The sequence below is a fragment of the Eurytemora carolleeae genome, unplaced genomic scaffold (assembly GCF_000591075.1).
Source record: "Eurytemora carolleeae unplaced genomic scaffold, Eaff_2.0 scaffold389, whole genome shotgun sequence".
In the NCBI taxonomy this organism is placed as follows: Eukaryota; Metazoa; Arthropoda; class Copepoda; order Calanoida; family Temoridae; genus Eurytemora; species Eurytemora carolleeae.
In genome coordinates this window covers 1-19,815 of record NW_019396501.1, presented here as the reverse complement: position 1 = coordinate 19,815, position 19,815 = coordinate 1, and the positions used below count along the sequence as shown (strand labels likewise).

The window sequence follows — 19,815 nt, the reverse complement described above, 5'->3', positions numbered from 1 at the left end:
AACCCATCTCTGAACTTAAAAGGAGGGGGGTCCAAAAATCGTTCTCTAGGAATATAGTAATATATAGTAATAGTATAGTATAGGAATAATCGTTCTCTAAGAATATACCACAAATTTCAATTAAAATGTTATTATTATGCTTCCTCAGCGCTCGTTTAATCTCATTCATGTCTGAGAAGCCCATAGAGAGCATCATACTGATTTTCTCATCCTCGTCCATTCTGCCGATTTTGATTGACGATTCTAAGCTCGGGACATGCGTCTGAAAAATGATGAATGGTTTAATTTAACACAAATAGCAAAATTTCCAAACAATTTGTTCAGCTACAAGAAATATGGGATTCAATGGCAATTGATTTTAATTTGAATTTAAAGCACTTCTAGAAGCTGCCCAACTCTAGGCTCAACCACACAATAGCCAAAAAGCACTTGTAAATTGTAATAAATTAAAAATATATAAATTTCAAAATAATTGGTCCGTTCCATGCTACGCAGTAAGACCGCTGAAATTTATGATCTTAGGGAGGGAGGGAAAGCAGATCTTAATGCGTCACAACCACTATCTCTTCCGAACCAATCTGAAGCGATCAAAAATTCAGAATAATAAATAAAAAATTTCTTTTTTTTTCAAATCGAAAAATTAGTTTCGATATAAGAAAATTCAAATTCATTTGCTGAATGGTTTGCAAATGTTCAGGCTTAATATTTATATTTTTCCATCATTTGACATCAAAAATTTAAATTTCAGATTTGGAAACTTTCATGTAAAATTCAAGATTTTTTGAGCTAAAAATTAGAAATTTTTAATGTCATGATTTCTCAGATCGGAGAGAATAAAATTGTGGCCCATAGCGGTTCGCCTTCGCTTCTTTGATGACAATTAGTCGTCTTCATATTTTATGAAAAAGAATAAATAGTAGGCCAATTCAAGAGTCCGATATCAAAAGAGTGGAATAAGAGCGGTATCAGCTATTACCGCTCTTATACGAGGGGGGAGTGCAGAAGTATTCAATGGGTAACAACCGCCATCCAAACGTGTTTTGCGGCATGCGCGCTCCTCAATTGGTAAAATCCACCACCTCAATTGGTAATCAGACAAAAAGCGTAACATTAAATCCGTTATTTCTTAGAAATAAGACCATATTGGACTCTTTTAATGGCCCTGCTCCTCAGTTTCAAAAAATTAATCCATTAGTACGCCACATGAAGCGCTAGAAAAAATCCAATTCGCCTATTCAATGACTGTGTTCCATGATTGGAGTTAAGATACTAAAAGCTATTTCCTAAACACCGGTTTTAGTGTAAAGAGTGGTATTTGGGCGGAATTAGCAAATACCGCTCTTATACCAGTCTTAAGTTACCGGACTCTTGAATTGGCCTGTATTTAGAATTTATTGAAGAATTCTATGCCGCGTTCAATTCTCGTTATAATATCAACTTCCTTCAATTTTAATCGCAAAGTAGAATTCTCCCAAGTGATTTTATTAATCCGAATCGTTGGTATAAATGTTAATTTCGAATACTTCCTAAAAATTACCGTGGTATAAAAACAATGATTTTTTTATTTTCCTTAACATTTATGAGTAATTTCCTAGAGAACGATTTTTGGAATAATGGAATAATGCTTTTAACTTGATTCAGTGCTTCACCATGTGGATTTCTCCGAAGTAAGTAAATTGATAAATAAATTCCAAATTGGAAATTACCAATATCTAATTCATACTAAATCGGACAAAGTTTGTAAGGGTGTGCGCTATCTTTGCAGTGCCATTCTGTACATTAAAGTTAAGCTCACAGTTCCGTTTAAGGAAGATTAAATGTTGACATTGATTCCACAGGTTTCTAGTTCTAACAGTATATTTTCAGGGAGGTATTAGTATCTGGACCTCTATGGTTTACAGAACGAACCAATGAACACTTTGTCTTCCAGAGAAGAAAGGTTGTAAGATTTAATTTAAAATTTCAATAATTTGTTGAACTATTAAGACAAAATTGAACCACTTTTCTTGTGCATGATTCAAGTTTAAGCAAAATAGCTATTGCCATGGTAATCATTAAATCATTTTCATTTTGGAGGTCATTTTAGGTCATTTTAGGAAATTAGAGATCATTAGATGGTCAAACTCTGGATTAGTTGCTAGCTTTCGTTTGATATGCATAAATCTATAGGTTAAGCATTTTTATTTTGGAGGTCATTTTAGGTCATTAGAGGTCGTTAAAGGTCATTAAAATGTCAAACACTGGATTCGTTGCTGCTTCTGTATTCCCTGGGTTCCTAGCTTTCGTTTGATATGCATAAAGCCATAGTTAAAACATTTCATTTTAGAGGTCACTTTAGGTCATTAGAGGTCAATAGAAGGTTTAACACTGGATTCGTTGCTGCTACTGTATTCCCTGGGTTCCTAGCTTTCGTTTGATATGCATAAAGCCATAGTTTAAACATTTCATCTTAGAGATCATTTTAGGTCATTATAGGTCGTTTGAGGTCATTAGAAGGTTAACATTGGATTCGATGCTGCTTTTGTATTCCCTGGGTTTAGGTTTCTTTTGATATGCATAAAGCCATAGATAAAACATTTTATTTTAGAGATCATTTTAGGTCATTATAGGTCGTTTGAGGTCACTAGAAGGTTAACACTGGATTCGATGCTGCTTTTGTATTCCCTGGGTTTAGCTTTCGTTTGATATGCACAAAGCCATAGTTTAAACATTGAAAAATTGCACATCAGAAGTAAAATTTTTAATTCATCTAGTTAATTTTTACCCAAAAGTCGTTTATTTTCTCCTAAAAATTTATATATCGAGAAAATATACACCCTTGCTGTGTATTAATGATTTATTTATTTTCTTATATTGTTAGGGTCGAGGTAAACCTGGGTTTTACAATGCTCTTGTTGAAACCTTTGACAGTGTTCTCGACACAAAACCTCCACCTTTCAGGTAATATTATTAAGTGATATGAAGGGTATGTTCGCGAAAATCAAAATGAACTCTGTATCTGTCAATCTCTGTATCTGTTAAGGATCCTTTACAAGGAGGATGGAAAGGATTCATTTACATGCATCTCCGTATCAATGTCTGAACATGAAGCTGAGCAAGACTGGATTTGGATACAGGAGCAACTCGTACCAAAGGTCCAGTTTTATTTATGAATAGGGTGAGAACCCAGCTCTGCCCAGGATACTCATACTTGCCCCCGTCGTTTACCCGCGCCTGGTCGTAAATTACGTTTTTAGCTATTCTCCTCTGTACAGGTACCTACTGAGCTACTCAACTTTAATTCTCAAAACCAAACTTAAAACATTCCCGTGTTGGCTCTTGATCGGACATCCAAAAAAATAGAGCTGAGATTACAACTTTATATATGTATAGATGTTAAACTTTACAAGATCGTTTCAAAGTTAATTTTTTTTTTTAGGTGAAAAATTTTGAAAATCCTGAAGAAGTGACAGATTTTGTCTGTGGTAAAATTTCCAGCATTGTGGCGGACGCGGGGCCAGAAGAAGATTTAAATACATCTGCAGAAAGGTGGATTCTTTTTATTTATATTTATTTTTCTGGAGGGGGGGAGGGGGTGGTTTTTTAATTACAGGGCCTTATATTTTCTCAAAGAAATCTTTCTCACATTACTTTTGAAATAATTTTTTAAAATCCCCCGATGTTTGTATGGAGCGCAACATTTTTTTATGGTTTTTTTTTGGTGGAAAATAAATGAATTTTTGGGTTAGAAATATCGACTTTAATGAAAAACTTGCCTTTTAATGTCCCCCCACCCCCTACCCCCAATCATCAAAAATCATTAACTGTCAAGCTCAAAGTATTAAACTTGGTTCCAGGGAGAGTGTGGATTATAAATCAACTAAACGTAAATTCTACAAACTCTTCCATCTGCCAGAAGGAGAAAAACTAGGTATTTCCAAATATATTTATTTAATTTTTAAAAAAAATATTGTGAATTGAAAATTGGTTTTTAGTTTGGTTTCATTTAAATATTTTTAATTTTTCAACTATTTATTTTGTTAATTCTTTCATTTATTTATGATAAGACTTGTTATTTTAATTGTGTAATATTCATTGGTTGTTTGATAATCAAGTGATCGATGATTCTAATGATAATTTGATTTAAGTAATTGAATTAATGACTATTTTTTAATTGATTGATTGATTGATTGATTAGTGTCCTACTACTCATGTACGCTGTGGCAAGGAAGAATCCCTCTCCAGGTATAAGACTGACCTCAAGTCCAGGAGGGGGGGGGGGGTAATTTTAAACCAAAAAATATCAGCTCAAATTTTTAATTCCTTGATTTATTTGCAACCTAATGTTAGAGACCTTTGATATTTCAAACTATTTATTCTGTTTACATGTTGCTAGCGAAGATATAAGGATTAGACACTAATTACTAATTTGTTTAAGGGCTGGCTCTACCTCACAGTTAACAACCTTGCTTTCTACTCATTCATACTCGGCAGTGAAACGAAGGCATATATTATTCTCTTTTTTTATTGAAACTTTGAATTTTTCTTCATTATAAAGTTGATTTTCTCCATTTTAAAGTTGATATTCTCCATTTTAAAGTTGATATTCTCCATTTTAAAGTTCATCTTCATTTTAAAGTTGATTTCTTCATTTTAAAGTTTATATTCTCCATTTTAAAGTTGATATTCTCCATTTTAAAGTTGACTTTATCCATTTTAAAGTTGATATTCTCCATTTTAAAGTTCATCTTCATTTTAAAGTTGATTTTCTCCATTTTAAAGTTGATCTTTATTTTAGACTTGAATTTCTCCATTTTAAAGTTTATATTCACCATTTTAAAGTTAATATTCTCCATTTTTAAGTTGACTTTATCCATTTTAAAGTTGATATTATCCATTTTAAAATTGATATTCTCCATTTTAAAGTTGATATTCTTCATTTTAAAGTTGATTTTCTCCATTTTAAAGTTGATCTTCATTTTAAAGTTGAATTTCTCCATTTTAAAGTTGATTTTCTCCATTTTAAAGTTGATTTTCTCCTTTTTAAAGTTGATATTATCCACTTTAAAGTTAATTTTCTCATTTTAAAGTTGATATTATCCATTTTAAAGTTAATTTGCTCAATTTACAGTTGATTTTCTCCATTTTTAAAGTTGATTTTCTCCATTTTAAAGTTAATTTTCTCATTTAAAAGTTGATATTCTCCATTTTAAAGTTAATTTTCTCATTTAAAAGTTGACATTCTCCATTTTTAAAGTTAATTTTCTCATTTTAAAGTTGATTTTCTCCGTTTTAAAGTTGATATTCTCCATTTTAAAGTTTATTTTCTTCATTTTAAAGTTGATCTTCATTTTAAAGTTGAGTTTCTCCATTTTAAAGTTGATTTTCTCCATTTTAAAGTTGATTTTCTCCATTTTATTATCCATTTTAAAGTTAATTTTCTCATTTTAAAGTAGGATAATGCTTTGAAACAAAAATGAAAGACCTGGAGAGAAAAAAATAAAAAAAAATTTTACTGGGAGAAAATTTTTTTAACATTTTGTTAGAATAAATATGGACTAGATTTTGTTTCGTTGGACGGATGTAACAGATATAGAGAAAACTCCAGGCTTGCTTCTCCAGGTAAATATGGACTAGATTTTGTTTCGTTGGACGGATGTAACAGATATAGAGAAAACTCCAGGCTTGCTTCTCCAGGTAAATATGGACTAGATTTTTTTTCGTTGGACGGATGTAACTAAAAAACTTAAAAAATTTGTTTTTCAATGCTATTTTTTTCATAATTATACTCTTAATGATATAATTTTAAAAAATTACAAGGAGTTCCCACCTCAGATCTATCTGCATGCCTTGCTTTTCCACTATAGTTTCAGTTGGAGTAAATATTTCCATCTACTGTTTAGCCCGATAAAAGGATTTATCTCTAATTGGATGATGAGATAGATAGAAAGATAGATGATACTTCCAAGCAATTTCTATTGGTTCAGAATAGACACCAAACACATGGCTGAACCCTGATTGGATAAGGCGCTAATGGAATCGCATAAAAGTGTGATTTCATTCAGTAGAAAAAATAGCGATAAAATTTTTAGCATATTTTTCTGTTTTCACTTGTGGTTTTTCCAATATTTAAAATGGAGGGACCATTTTTTATTATTTGGTCCTAATCCATAAAACTATTGGAACCACCAAACAATCAAACAAGCAAATAATTAAGCAAACAAACAAATTAATGATCAATTAGACATTTAACAGAAAGACATATATTTGTACAGCTTTTGAAATGAAAATCATTTAATTTTTTTCAGAGCAGCATCAAAATTTCAACCCGAAGTGAGAGTTACATATTCTCACTGTTTAACAAGGTAGTTTTTACAAAATGGAGTGTTCTTGAAGACTATCCTAGTATTAATGTTTCAATGTTGCTATTTTCATTTCTTTTCCATGTTTTTGTGTGGGAAGAATTATTATTTTTTTAAATATTTCAATATTCCAAATAATATTCCTAAAAAATTATTTTTCCTTTCTTTCTGCAGTTTGCAAATTCTTGAGAATTATATAAAGTTTTCTTTACAAAAACATTTATTATTTACACTCCTTACGACCTTTTGCAAACATTCCATTTTAGAATAGCAAACTCGTAATAGTAATGAAGTTATTCTAATGTGCCATGTACACTGTACACTGTACAGTGTACACAGTGGGGCCTATTGAGTAACATTTTGATTTAAATAGTCTAATGTACAGGAAATACATAAAGGCGGTTTTATTTAAAAAAGATTTTTAGATAAAATCGCATTTTTACTAATTGCTTTATAAAGATATTTCAAAAAAAATATAAACGGTCTTATGGGTCCTACTGTAGATAATTGTATTTTATCTGATTTAAATCAGTGCTTAGGATCCGGATCCGTTGGAACCGCAAGATTTTGGCTTCCTGGATCCATATCCAAGGGGTAAAATATCAACCAAAAACTGCAAGAAAACTTTTTTACTCCTAAATCCCAAATCTGAACTTTTGAAGAAAGAAAGATTATAAAAATTTCCTTATTTCTGAATGGTTCATCAAGTTCTAAGATAAAAATAAGCGAAAAAAAAATTAAACAAAAAATTTGAATATTTTTTTGTTAAAAAAATTCAGGAAATCTTAAATAAATGACCTGGATCCGGATCCGGATCTATGTTTTACCAGTGCGGATCCAGGATCCGGATCCACATCTAAATTAAATGGATCCTAAGCACTGATTGTTCAGGAAGGGTATGGATTGATTTCGCAGTTGGCCAATATGGGGATTCGACAACTTATATCAGACAGAGCCTTTCAAGAGGAAAACATTCATTGACCAATTTTAAAGTTATTTTTAACGCAATATTTTGATCAATTTTATATTGTTCCACTTTTTGACTTACCTTATTTATTACTTATCATTTAAAAGTTGCCACTTTTTTATTTATAAAAATAAAATGTGTTATTTTCAATAAATGAATTGTGCAAGGACGAGTCCCTACTCCTGAAAACAAGTAAGAATGTTGCCAGAAAGACTTCATTTCTCAAACGTGATCTTGATGCTAGGTGAACAAAAATCATTTAAAATTTGCTAAGAATCCGGAATTTAAGGGTGTGAAATTTTTCTAAAACAATTTTACAGAAGCAAAAAAGTATTCCACTAGGAATATTAAGACATGTTTATAAAATATGTTTTTCACAAAAATAAAAAATGTGCCCCTCAAATGGGGGTTAATATTTAAAAAGTCGATAGAATAAAGGAAAATGAAAATTTTGAAATACTTATTAAATTGGGTATCATTGAAACCGAATTGAATTTCTGAATTCCAATCAATTCACAGAATCGAAAAATATTGATTAAGGTCAACAAAGACATTTTTTTAGTACTATAATGAAATTTATTTAAAGAAAAAATCTATTATTAAGATTGTCAATTTTTTCATTTTCGCTAACACTAGTGATTTTTTAAAATTAAACCCCATTTGAGGGGCCCATTTTTGAATTTTGTGAAAAATGTATTTTATAAACATAGAATTCCAAGTGGAATACTATTTTGCTTCTGTAAAATGATTTTAGAAAAGTTTCACTCAATTTCACACTGGATTCCGGATTCTATGGATGCATAAAATATCGGCTTCCTGAATTCGGATCCGAAAAAATATCCAAAAGAGGCAAAATCAACCAAAAAACCCCATAGTTCAGAGACACTTTTTGTAAATTATTCTGAAATAATGCTACCGAAGCCACAGGCTATGGAAAAGTAATGTGAATTTTAACAACTTTTCGTTGTATCTGAATTTCATGGTTTTACTATAGAAATCATACAAAGTTTGAAGATTTGATTTTCATTAAAAAATAACCAGTGAATTGTGCACGTGTATGTTTATTTTTCTTACCAGTAATTACGCTGTACACTGTATTATTGTTTATGCCAGTAATTTTATGGACAAGGGTAACTTATTTTTCCTGTAATATACACATTTTGTCCCTAATGTTCTATATACTGTCATTGTCACTATTTCATTGTAAGTAGCTTGGAGACCTTACACTGCAAGGAAAGTTAACTGCAGTTGCACATACTCTGCGTACAAATTGAAACCAGTTCTCTCTGGGCGGAATTTGTAAACAAGAATATATGCATCATTGTTCATTTAGTATCAGAAGAGGTTAAAAGCATGACATTTTGATCATTTTGATAAGTCACATAATAGTTTCCTATGACCAGAATATTTCATTGATTTTTGATGTGAGAGATGGATCCCGTGTCAGGCTTCGACATCCGTCTTATGTTTACCGCCCAGAGACAGTATGCCGCAGTACTAAAGATGGGTACACCTCTGAAATAACTTTCCTTGCATTATAACCTTGACACTGAGCACATACTGTACACTGAGCACATACTGTACACTGTGAACTGTTCAGGAAAGAAACTGAAGCGTACCGAGCCATGTTCTGCCTGCCAGGAAATGAGACCCTCGATGGGAAAGTTGTGTGTTTTCTCTTCACGCCGTACAACAAGAAGTACAGGTACAGGATCATCTACTGTTTTACAGTTTTTAATATTCAATATCTTAACGGTTAAAGTATTTTTTCCAGTGCTTAGGATCCGGATCCGGATCCAAGGGGTAAAATATCAACAAAAACTGCAAGAACAACTACTCCTAAAACCCATCTCTGAACTTAAAAAAAAAATTTTTTAAAAATTTCCTCAGTTCTGAAAGTTTAATCAAGTTTTAAAATAAAAATAAAACAAGAAATTTAAAAATTATTTTTTGTTAAAAAATTTAGTAAATCTTAATGACCTGGATCTGGATCCATTTTTTCCCAATGCGGATCCAGGATCCGGATCCGGATCCGCATCAAAATTAAATGGATCCTGAGCACTGATTTTTTCATTCAATACACTCATCTTAATGTTGAATTTTTCATAATTTCAAACCACTGATTGATTGATTGATTGATTTTTTATCAAACTCTTTGAAAACTGCAGTGCATTCTCAAGAAGCCCTAGAATCTTTCCTATTCTTTTTTTGTGTGAGTTTTCATCTCAATTTTTATTGATTTAATTAATTGTAGCTTTGAGTTTTATTTAGATCCGGCCATGTTGGCTGTTTTTCTTCCTTTGTTCAATTACCAGATTTTATCGAAAGGTTCTAGAAATAACTTGCTTGCTAGCTTAACTTTAATGATATTAATTAAAGGTCAAAATATTTCATCAAAATTGTCTAACTGCACCAAAAATAAAGTATGCTTTAGGAACTTTACCTACTTCATGTTCTTTGTTTAGATTCGGAACACTGTTACTTGGAACACGATTTTCTTACTTTATGGCCTTAGATTTTATATACCTTTTTCTTCTAATATAATTTGCCTACTATATGTCCTATGTTTAGATTTGGAACACTGTTCCTTGGAACATGATTTGCCTCCTTTATGTCAGTTGTTTAGATTTTGAACACCTTTTTCTTTAAACATAATTTGCCTACTTTTATATTCTATGTTTAGAGTTGGAACACTGTTCCTTGGAACATGATTTGCCTCCTTTATGTCCTTTGTTTAGATTTTGAACACCTTTTTCTTCGAACATAATTTGCCTACTATATGTCCTATTTTTAGATTTGGAACACTGTTCCTTGGAACATGATTTGCCTACTTTATGTTCTTTGTTTAGATTTGGAACACTGTTCCTTGGAACACGATTTGCCTGCTTCATGTCCCATGTTCCTGGCCTTGTCAGTCTTGTCATTCCTCTTAAAGGTAATTATTTTTATTAAAAGTTGATAAAGGTTTTCAGGAGGTCCGTCAGGGTCCTTTTTATATTCACTTTATATACTCTTTATTATAATAAAATAAGACGTTCGTATATATATATATATATGATAATAATGTTGCGTATAGCCGGCCAAACTGCTGGACCGATTGAGCTGAAATTTTTATGGACACTCATGGGTGGCCGGGGGGTCTTTTAGGCTAAAAAACCTTTAATTTTTTATTCAATTCTTTATTTAAAATATTTAAAAAAAAAAAAATTCCACGGGCAACGCTTGTATTTTTATAATTTAGATGTTGCCTGTATAGAGAAGACAAATTTAAACGTCAACAACGGAAGCTTTGATGAAGGAATTGTTTTCTCAATCAAAAACTGTAAAAATAATTTTGTTTTTGGACAGGTAATTTAACAACTTATTTAATAAAGATATAGGTGTTTATATTTTTTTAAATACCACCCCTTACCCAAGTAAAATTCTCTAAATTTGGGTTTTAAGTTTTTTTGTTGCTAAATTTGTGGAAATAAATCATACTTAGAGGAAATTGAATGAATTATTAGGTAAAATTTATGGTAGACATGGTAAACATAACCCGCCACGCGGCCACCCCCCATCTTCAAAAATCATTCCTCCCGGTCACACTTCGCCCCCCTCCCGTCCGAATATGTAGTGCATAAATAAAAATCAGGATTCCAGTCAATCTAACAACTGATGGTTGACTTTCCATCAATTGATTGATTTTGAAGCTAATGTATAGCTTAACACCGAGTAAATGAATTTTTTTCTTATGAATAGATTTGACTAAACATGGACATAAAACGATTGATTGATTGATTGATAGATTGATTGATTGATTGATTGATTGACTGATTGATGAATTGATTGATTGAATATCTAATTGATGAAGGTGGAGGATCGTGATTTTGTTGTGGAGAAGCTATGTGAGTTGTTGGCTGCAACAACAGATTTATCCCCAGTGCAAATCTCAACTCCAGTGCTTCCTAGCTTTGAATGTATTGAACCTCTTATGAAAATATTTAGGTTAGAATCTTCAATATTTGAATTTTAATTCTCTGTAATTAATTACCATTAAATTTGGTTTGGGGGGGGGGGGGTTTAGTGGAAATGTTAAGTTATAAAGGGTGCTGGGAGGGATAGTTCCTAAATAACAAAATCACAGTGGGGAAATTTATGGATACAGATATTTCAAAGAAAAGGACAATTCATAGGCAAAAGACAGGAAGCTCTGTTTGAAGTGTCAAATATGTTGTCCAATGGTTTGTCTTCTGTATATTTTTTTATGAATGAAGTTCATAAAGAAAAAATAAATGCATTTAATTAAAAGAAACTTGTGTCCTGTGTAGGGAGAGTGTTGATCTGACCACAGAGGCCTGTAAAGAGATCTCTTGGGAACATCTGTTTGGAGAGTATGGTCGGGGAATATCTATGTACAGGTACAAAATATCTATGTACAGGTGCAAAACACAATTCTGGGGAATATTTTTCATTCATCAATTTTTCAGAGATATTTCCTCCCCTTTTCATAACAGTTTTTTTTTTTACTTATTTATTCAATAATTTATATGTGGCCCTTTAATGACTTGGATGGCAGTCTAGTATTTTAGAACGGATGAAACAACCCAGCTTGTTACCAAGGGAATCCCTAACCGGTTCCGACGTGAAATATGGATGACATTTTCAGGGGCCATCTTTGATTTAGAGGTATGTACTATAAAGTAATGAATTACTAATTTTTTACACAATATGTGTAAATTTCCTGTTAAGTGATTTGTAAAATGTTTCAGGCCAACCCTGGTTACTATAGTAAACTGGCTGAGGAAGCAGTCAAAGTAAAAAGTCTTGCTAATGATGAAATTGAGCGTGATCTTCACCGCTCTCTCCCTGAACATCCAGCATTCCAGGTAGAACATTCAGCCCTTTCAGGTAGAAATCCAGCCCTTTCAGGTAGAACATCCAGCCCTTTCAGGTAGAACATCCAGCCCTTTCAGGTAGAACATCCAGCCCTTTCAGGTAGAACATCCAGCCCTCTCAGGTAGAACATCCAGCCCTTTCAGGTAGAACATCCAGCCCTTTCAGTTAGAACATCCAGCCCTTCAAGGTAGAACATCCAGCCCTTCCAGGTAGAGCATCCAGCCCTTCAAGGTAGAGCATCCAACCTTGACTTATATAAAAAAAAGCAATTTTTTTTAATTAACAAAATTAAACGATTAATTATTAGAATTATTAAGGTCGAAACAAAAATTGGAATTGACGCTCTAAGAAGAATATTGTGTGCGTACGCTGCCAGGAATCCACATATAGGATATTGTCAGGTTAGTTCAGCAAATCTTTTTTAATAAAAAACTACAATGTTTACTATCACTGTTATGTACATGTTTGTGCTGTTGTCACTTGACTTATCAAGTCAACATAATCATCTTTATATAAAGTAGTAATCTCTGTTTGTTTGTCTGTCTGTTTGTTTGTTTGTCAGATCATAACTCATTCACCCCTCGACCGATTTGCCTCAAATTTTTAAGCAAGCTTCATAGAATAAGATAGCTCTAGTTTGGGTTGACATATTTTATATTTCCAGACAATGCTAGGTTTCTGAGTATGTATATTTATATTTATAATTATAAGGATTGACAATCATATGTTTTCCTTTTGAGAGATAAATATTCCATTTCTGTAGAGATGTTCCTTTTATGTCTAGCGGATTAATTTTGTTATTATTATCTTCAAAATCATCAACAATAAAATTGCTAATTTTACAAATGCCAACATGCAGTATTTTTTTGTAACAGGGTAAAAATATATTTATTTAATTAATATTCTAATTTAGTATTTTTTTTATTTAATTACAAAGCATAATATCGGAGGTAATTAAGATATTTGATTATAATTTACTATGTAGTCTGGACCCGCCTAACCAGATTGAGTTGTTTTAATTGAGGGACCCAAAGTGAATAAAAATTGTAGACAAATTACTTGTAATTTAAACACAATCAGGGAAAAGAAATCTGAATTTTAAAGAAATTAGAATTTTGACGTATACGGTGCAACAGTCTCAATTTAAGTAGTATATGTTATCCACTTTTAGGCCATGAATATAGTTGCCAGTGTTCTGATGATATATTGCGGTGAAGAAGATGTATTTTGGTTACTGGTCGCTGTATGTGAACGTTTACTTCCTGATTACTATAATACTAAGGTAAGAAGAAAAACTTTTCTCTTTTTGTCAGCATTTATTTCTAGTATACTACAATGAAAAATTTAATTTAACAGAGCTTAAAACTTTAGAATGAGATATCCTTAATCCCGATTACTTAACCTGGGTATCCAATTGACACACTTTTGATTTTCTTCTTAAACCGTTCTTTCTTGGATATAGTAGAGAAAAATCAAAAACGGTTTTTTAAAATTAGAGAGTCTCCCGTTTCTATATATAATCTTAAATGGTGCGCAAAATTTCAAATTTATCAGCTTCATATACACGACTCTGATACACTTTTCAGGATACAAGTACAAGATTAGATTAGTCTCGATATTAAGAAAAAGAGAGGATCAAGCATTGATCTCGATATTTCAGCTCTGATCACTCTTTTTTAACCTTTACTTGACGAGTACTATAATACTAAGGTCTGGTGAAGATCACAATATTTAAACATTTTCTTCCAAATATAAAACCGATTAGACCAATATATGTTACATGCAGGACCTCACATTACCCTGGGGCATGCCTCCAATATGTTACATGCAGGACCTCACATTACCCTGGGGCATGCCTCCAATATGTTACATGCAGGACCTCACATTACCCTGGGGGATGCCTGGCCTTAAACAAATAGTTTAATAAAAAAAATTGGAAGAAAAAAGAAAAACCTTGAAAAATAATGATAATAAACGAATAAAAAATGGTTGCTGAACTCCTGCAGGTTGTTGGTGCTCTGGTGGATCAAGGAGTTCTGGCAGATTTAGTTAAACAATTTCTTCCAGAGATTGATGCAAAGGTTAAAAATTTATAATAAATATTTTAATAATTTGATTATTTTCAATGTTATTTAGTAAATCTAGTTATATTTGTTTATTTTTCTCAAGGTTATGATATATAAGATAATATATACCATACCTAAATCACTAGATAAAAAGTAGGGAACATTTTTTTGCAAAATTGTATCTTGAAAGTTAACTAATAATCAATCAACAATGAAATCCACCAATAAAAACTGTAGAAAATTTATAAAGAAGACAAGGGGGGAAATTCTGTTGAACATAATTTAATCACAATCTCTCCCTTTTCCTTGTCACCACTTTTCACTTTTCAGCTGATCCGGTTCAGAAACATAGAATGAATTGTGTCCCTCTTGCGGACAGTTTTGTTACTATTCTTTGGCCGGTCATTATCTAGTCTAAGTAAAGGGCCGACCCCTGGGCAATTAATACATTGAAGGGTGGTATTTTTCGACCTACGCAAATCCGGCATACTTCACTTCTTACCTACGCCAAATCCGCTATATTACACATCCGACCTACTAGCACGTGGTTTTACAGCTGTTATATGGACTTGTGGCCGCAGCGCCCGGCCCCTAGCCTGTCCTAGCCGCACCGCTCGCCCCAGAAATTGTCTTAACCTAACCTAACCCTCAAATAATACAAAAATAAACAGCTGGCGTAGGTCCGATATTGCAGGAGGTCGGAAAGTTAGTAGGTCAGAAGTTTAGTAGGGGGGATGTTGCGTGTAGACGATGTAACATTACCCATAGAAGGCATGCACTGGACGAGGTTAATGTGACTTATTTCTAGATTGAAGATTTAGGGATGCTACATCTAATTTCCTTGTCCTGGTTTCTCACATTGTACGCTAGCGTTGTTCCCTACAATACAGCAGTGTATGTCATGGACTGCTTCTTCTATTCTGGATCCAAGGTATGTACAATGTACTCTCTGATCCTCAGCCGTGTACACGGAGATACAATGCTACCCACAAAAGATGAAACTTAATGGACAACTAAACGAAATTTTGTTCAGATTTTGTTCTTAAATTGTGGGATTCAATGTTCAGGTTTTTAAACCTAAAACGCGGAAATAATGTTTTTAAAATTTTTATTTTTCATCTAGATTTTTATTAAATATTGATTTTCTCTAGGTCTTGTTCCAGCTTGGAATGATGATAATGCACAAAAACCAAGATTTTTTGCTCAGCTGTAGGGATGATGGTGAGGCTATGATGAAACTTGGAAGGTAATAATCCCCACCTCCCACACAGAATCCCCTACCCCCCCCACACACACATACATGCTGACACTTCTATTCTTTCGATTATAAAAAAAACTTTTCATTGAAAAAATTTCTTGCTGGAAATTTTTTTGAAGATAATGTTAGGAAACCATGTCCGGATTTTGATTCTTTATCCCTAACAGAGATTGATATTTCCTTTTTCTCTTTGAAACAATTTAAACGGAAGAATTTTACATGAAAAAAATATCATAGTGAGATATAGTGAGTCTAAAACGACCAAGAAAGAGGTCTTTCATATGCCGAGCTGTTCTTGAAAAAATTTGTCTATTTTTTCTATAAGACAGCGAGGAGGCCCAAAATTTCTGATCTAAGTGAATGAATAATTGAAAGGTTTTTATGAATAAAAAATATTTTTAGATTTTTCCAAACAATAGTCCGGGATGAACCAGATGTGGTTGAGGGGACTCCAGATGATATATCAGTCACCATTTCACAGCTTATCCTGGAGGCACATCAAGCATTCGTTATCACAAACCAGGATATCGAGAAACTTAGGTGAGACATGAAAAAAAACAGAGTGTACTTGTTTACTTGAAGTGTTGAATCAAGCGTCCCACTTATAGGGACTTTGTAGATACACCTTTCAGATCTTCCAATCTGGTAAATTATTTTTTCATTCAGTTTCCTTCTTTTTAATCCTCAGACTGGCGGAGTTTCCACTGTGTGTATTGGCTTCTGAAGGAGCCAACCGTTCTGGCGTTTTTTATTTCTTTTGGTAGGTCATTCCATTGTTGAACTACACGATTAGAGAAAAATCTTCTTCTCAACTCTGAATTTGATAGTTTACTTTTAAAGTTCAAGGGATAATAACTCTCTCTCCTCTGTCTTCTACAAACTTGAACCAAACTCTTCTATCAACTCTATTCAATCTCATGTTAAATTTTGAAAGTTTGGACCATGTCAAACTGAATCCACCTGTCCTTCAGACTAAGTAAGCGAATTCTTTTAACCTGTCTTCGTAATTATTGCTGCGAAGTCCGGAGATCATGGTTACAGCTCTTTTTTGTACGTTTTCTAGCACTTCTTGATCCTGTTGAAGTGTATATTGAGTGTATATTTTGCTAAAAAAAAACATTTTCTAAGGTTGGAAAATTTCTGCGAAATTCTTTATTGCCGAATTGAGAAAAATAGATTTAATTAATTTATTTTGGGGATCAAGTATCCTGAAGTTGAAAAATTTGCCATTTGAAGTATTTTTTCTCTAAAAATTTATAGTTAACTTGATTAAGAAATTTTTAATCAATGCTTGAACAAGTTTATAAACAAATATGTGTTAAAACTGTTAATAATTTTACCATTGTGCCGCAGTTAAGGATAACGGCTTTCCGAGGTTTCATTGTTGGTTTGGATTTAAGGACCAATGCATCTAATTCTCTGAACTACTGTGAAGGTCATATTATCTTTCTCTGAAGATAGAAAGAATATAACTCACTGAAGCTTCCTCAGATTAACGAAATCAATATACAAAGTATCTGAAAGTAAAAGAATCAATTATGAGGCCTTTCAATGAATTAGTAATAGTAAAAGAAAACAAATGTAGGAATAAATATCTGACATATTAAACTACAATACAGAAGTACAATCCATTGTGTTTGATTTCTAAATTAAAACATCGGTAATTTCATGTTCGATTTCTAGATTTAAACATTGGTATTTTCTTGTTTGATTTCTAGATAAAACATCGGTATTTTTATGTTGGATTTCTATGCTAAAACATCTTTATTTTCATGTTTTTTTTCTAGATTAAAACATCGGTAATTTCATGTTAAAATTTCTAGATTACAACATCGGTAACTTTACGTTTGAATTTAAGATTGAAACATCTGCATTTTAATGTTGGATTTTTAGACTTAAACAGTGGTATTTTTAAGTTGGATTTCTATGCTGAAACATCTATATTTTCATGTTTGATTTCTAGATTAAAACATCGGTATTTTTACGTTTGATTTCTAGATTACAACATCGGTATTTTTACGGTTGATTTCTAGATTACAACATAGGTATTTTTATGGTTGATTTCTAGACGGAAATATCGGTATTTTTATATTTGATTTCTAGATTAAAACATAGGTATTTTTATGTTTGATTTCTAAACTTAAACATTGGTATTTTCTTGTTTGATTTCTAGATTAAATCATCGTTGTTTTTATGTTGGATTTCTATGCTAAAACATCTTTATTTTCATGTTTATTTTCTAGATTAAAACATCGCTAATTTCATGTTAAATTTCTAGAGTAAAACCTTGGTATTTTTACGTTTGATTTCTAGATTACGCATCGATATTTTTATGTTTGAATTTAAGATTGTTACATTGATATTTTTACGTTTGATTTCTAGACCTAAACATCGGTATTTTAATGGTTGGTTTCTAGACGGAAATATCGGTATTTTTATAATTCATTTCTTGACTTAAACATCGGTATTTTCATGTTTGATTTCTAGATTAAAACATTGGTATTTTCATGTTTGATTTCTAGATTAAACCATCGGTATTTTTACGTTTGATTTCTAGATTAAACCATCGGTATTTTCATGTTTGATTTCTAGATTAAAACATCGGTTGAAGGTTGTTCAAAACCTGGAAGATGGCCAGATGAAAAATGTTATTCGGAGTGTAGCAAACTTTACACACTTCTCACAGGTTTCTATTAGAAATATTTTATTTGCATTGATTGATTGACACTGATATTGGAGTGGATTTATTTGACTGATGGATTTATAGATTAATTGGATTTGTTGACTAACATTTATTTATTCATTTATTTAATTTAATGATTGATTTTATAGAATTGATTGATTGGTTGATTGATTTAATTCATTTAATTGATTGATTTGTTTCATGAATAAATCAATTTTAAATTTATAATATTTAAGTTATTGATTAATTGATTGTTTCAGTTTTTTTGTTCTGATAAGAATAAGCAGCTGATCATAGTTGATTTATTGTTAAGGGTGTTCTGGATAGTTTGTTTGTTCTGACAAAGAATTAGCTGCTGATCATAGTTTATTAATTGATTGACGCTCTGAAGAGTTTGTTTGTGCTAATAAAGAATTAGCAGCTGATCATAGTTTATTGAATGATTGATGCTCTGAAGAGTTTGTTTGTGCTAATAAAGAATTAGCAGCTGATCATAGTTAATTGATTGATTGATGCTCTGAAGAGTATGTTTGTGCTAATAAAGAAGAGCAGCTGATAAAAATTGATTGATTGTATAGGATGCGCTGAAGAGTTTGTTTGTGCTAATAAAGAAGGAGCAGCTGATAAAAATTGATTGATTGTATAGAATGCGCTGAAGAGTTTTGTGTTAATAAAGAATGAGCAGCTGATCTTATTGATTAATTGATTGATTGTTTAAGATGCGCTGAAGAGTTTTGTGTCAATACAGAATGAGCAGCTGATAAAAATTGATTGATTAATTGTTAAGGATGCGCTTAAGAGTTTGTTTGTGCTAATAAAGAATGAGCAGCTGATCAGAATTGCAAATGCAAAAGATCCAAACTCACAGGAAAGTTGAATCATAATAAAATTGTCTGGTCTTGATTATTAAATGAAATTCAAGCAAATGTACATTTAATTAGTCACATTTTTCTTGTAGTTTTTTTAAGTATAAGTAACTAAGGTATGTTTTGTACCTAAAACTGGTTATTTTGGTCTAATTTGAAATATTGGTGGATTTATATAACCCATATAAGAAAGTTTTCCGCCAATGTGTGCTGATAGAGGGGAGGAAGGCCAACCACATCAATCTCTAGTCCGAACCACATTCTCATCATTTTCTTGTCCGAACCACATCAAAATCCTCGTCCTTTCAATATTATTTTTTTTAAGTGTCCGATCCTTGAAAATAAATACATTTTTTAGAAATATGGCGACGTTAGGGCATAGATGAAATATCAAATTTTCCCAATTAAATTTTAGATTTGTGTAAAAATGAAAATGCTCCATAAACGATGTTCTACAAAAAAGCGTCTGTAAAGAGCCCTTTCTTTCGCGGAAAATGCCGCAAAACATTCTTAAACTCGATGTAAACAACTTTTTGTAATATTCCAGCTGAATTTTGGTTAGAGATATGACTTACAATTTTTATATGATTAAATAATTTTGAATTCTGTTTCGCTACTTAGCAATTTTCCTAAAGACCTAATGAAATCTCTATAAGTACCTTGTGGTATTTCTCTGGACAGGATTGTAAGACTTCCTTCTCCATAACAAAAGGATAATAATAAGGTTCTGAACGTTTATTTCTCCGAGTCTTCAAT

General features: G+C 32.0%; 2 protein-coding genes across 2 annotated transcripts in view; one reads left to right on the top strand and one right to left on the bottom strand.

The window, feature by feature from the left end:
- The window catches only part of LOC111704466 (ubiquitin carboxyl-terminal hydrolase 24), a 41,414-nt gene extending 41,130 nt beyond the window's left edge, over window positions 1-284 (bottom strand). Inside the window, exon 1 of the mRNA XM_023476707.1 lies at window positions 32-284. Coding sequence (XP_023332475.1) covers window positions 32-220 — 189 coding nt within the window. The 5' untranslated portion in view covers window positions 221-284. The remainder of the gene's footprint in view (window positions 1-31) is intronic.
- The window catches only part of LOC111704463 (TBC1 domain family member 9), a 33,059-nt gene extending 13,986 nt beyond the window's left edge, over window positions 1-19,073 (top strand). The window contains exons 2-29 of the mRNA XM_023476701.1: window positions 376-387; window positions 1,594-1,667; window positions 1,867-1,939; window positions 2,861-2,940; window positions 3,023-3,134; window positions 3,419-3,528; window positions 3,837-3,910; window positions 4,178-4,224; window positions 4,418-4,483; window positions 5,542-5,601; window positions 6,288-6,344; window positions 7,233-7,307; window positions 7,476-7,552; window positions 8,909-9,013; window positions 10,158-10,243; window positions 10,550-10,656; window positions 11,162-11,295; window positions 11,619-11,708; window positions 11,880-11,976; window positions 12,060-12,176; window positions 12,504-12,587; window positions 13,358-13,468; window positions 14,193-14,267; window positions 15,061-15,183; window positions 15,404-15,498; window positions 15,913-16,050; window positions 18,103-18,196; window positions 18,981-19,073. Of these exons, the coding sequence (XP_023332469.1) occupies window positions 1,651-1,667; window positions 1,867-1,939; window positions 2,861-2,940; window positions 3,023-3,134; window positions 3,419-3,528; window positions 3,837-3,910; window positions 4,178-4,224; window positions 4,418-4,483; window positions 5,542-5,601; window positions 6,288-6,344; window positions 7,233-7,307; window positions 7,476-7,552; window positions 8,909-9,013; window positions 10,158-10,243; window positions 10,550-10,656; window positions 11,162-11,295; window positions 11,619-11,708; window positions 11,880-11,976; window positions 12,060-12,176; window positions 12,504-12,587; window positions 13,358-13,468; window positions 14,193-14,267; window positions 15,061-15,183; window positions 15,404-15,498; window positions 15,913-16,050; window positions 18,103-18,196; window positions 18,981-19,070 (2,394 nt within the window). The 5' untranslated portion in view covers window positions 376-387; window positions 1,594-1,650 and the 3' untranslated portion in view covers window positions 19,071-19,073. The remainder of the gene's footprint in view (window positions 1-375; window positions 388-1,593; window positions 1,668-1,866; window positions 1,940-2,860; window positions 2,941-3,022; window positions 3,135-3,418; window positions 3,529-3,836; window positions 3,911-4,177; window positions 4,225-4,417; window positions 4,484-5,541; window positions 5,602-6,287; window positions 6,345-7,232; window positions 7,308-7,475; window positions 7,553-8,908; window positions 9,014-10,157; window positions 10,244-10,549; window positions 10,657-11,161; window positions 11,296-11,618; window positions 11,709-11,879; window positions 11,977-12,059; window positions 12,177-12,503; window positions 12,588-13,357; window positions 13,469-14,192; window positions 14,268-15,060; window positions 15,184-15,403; window positions 15,499-15,912; window positions 16,051-18,102; window positions 18,197-18,980) is intronic.
- Window positions 19,074-19,815: the final 742 nt, after the last annotated feature.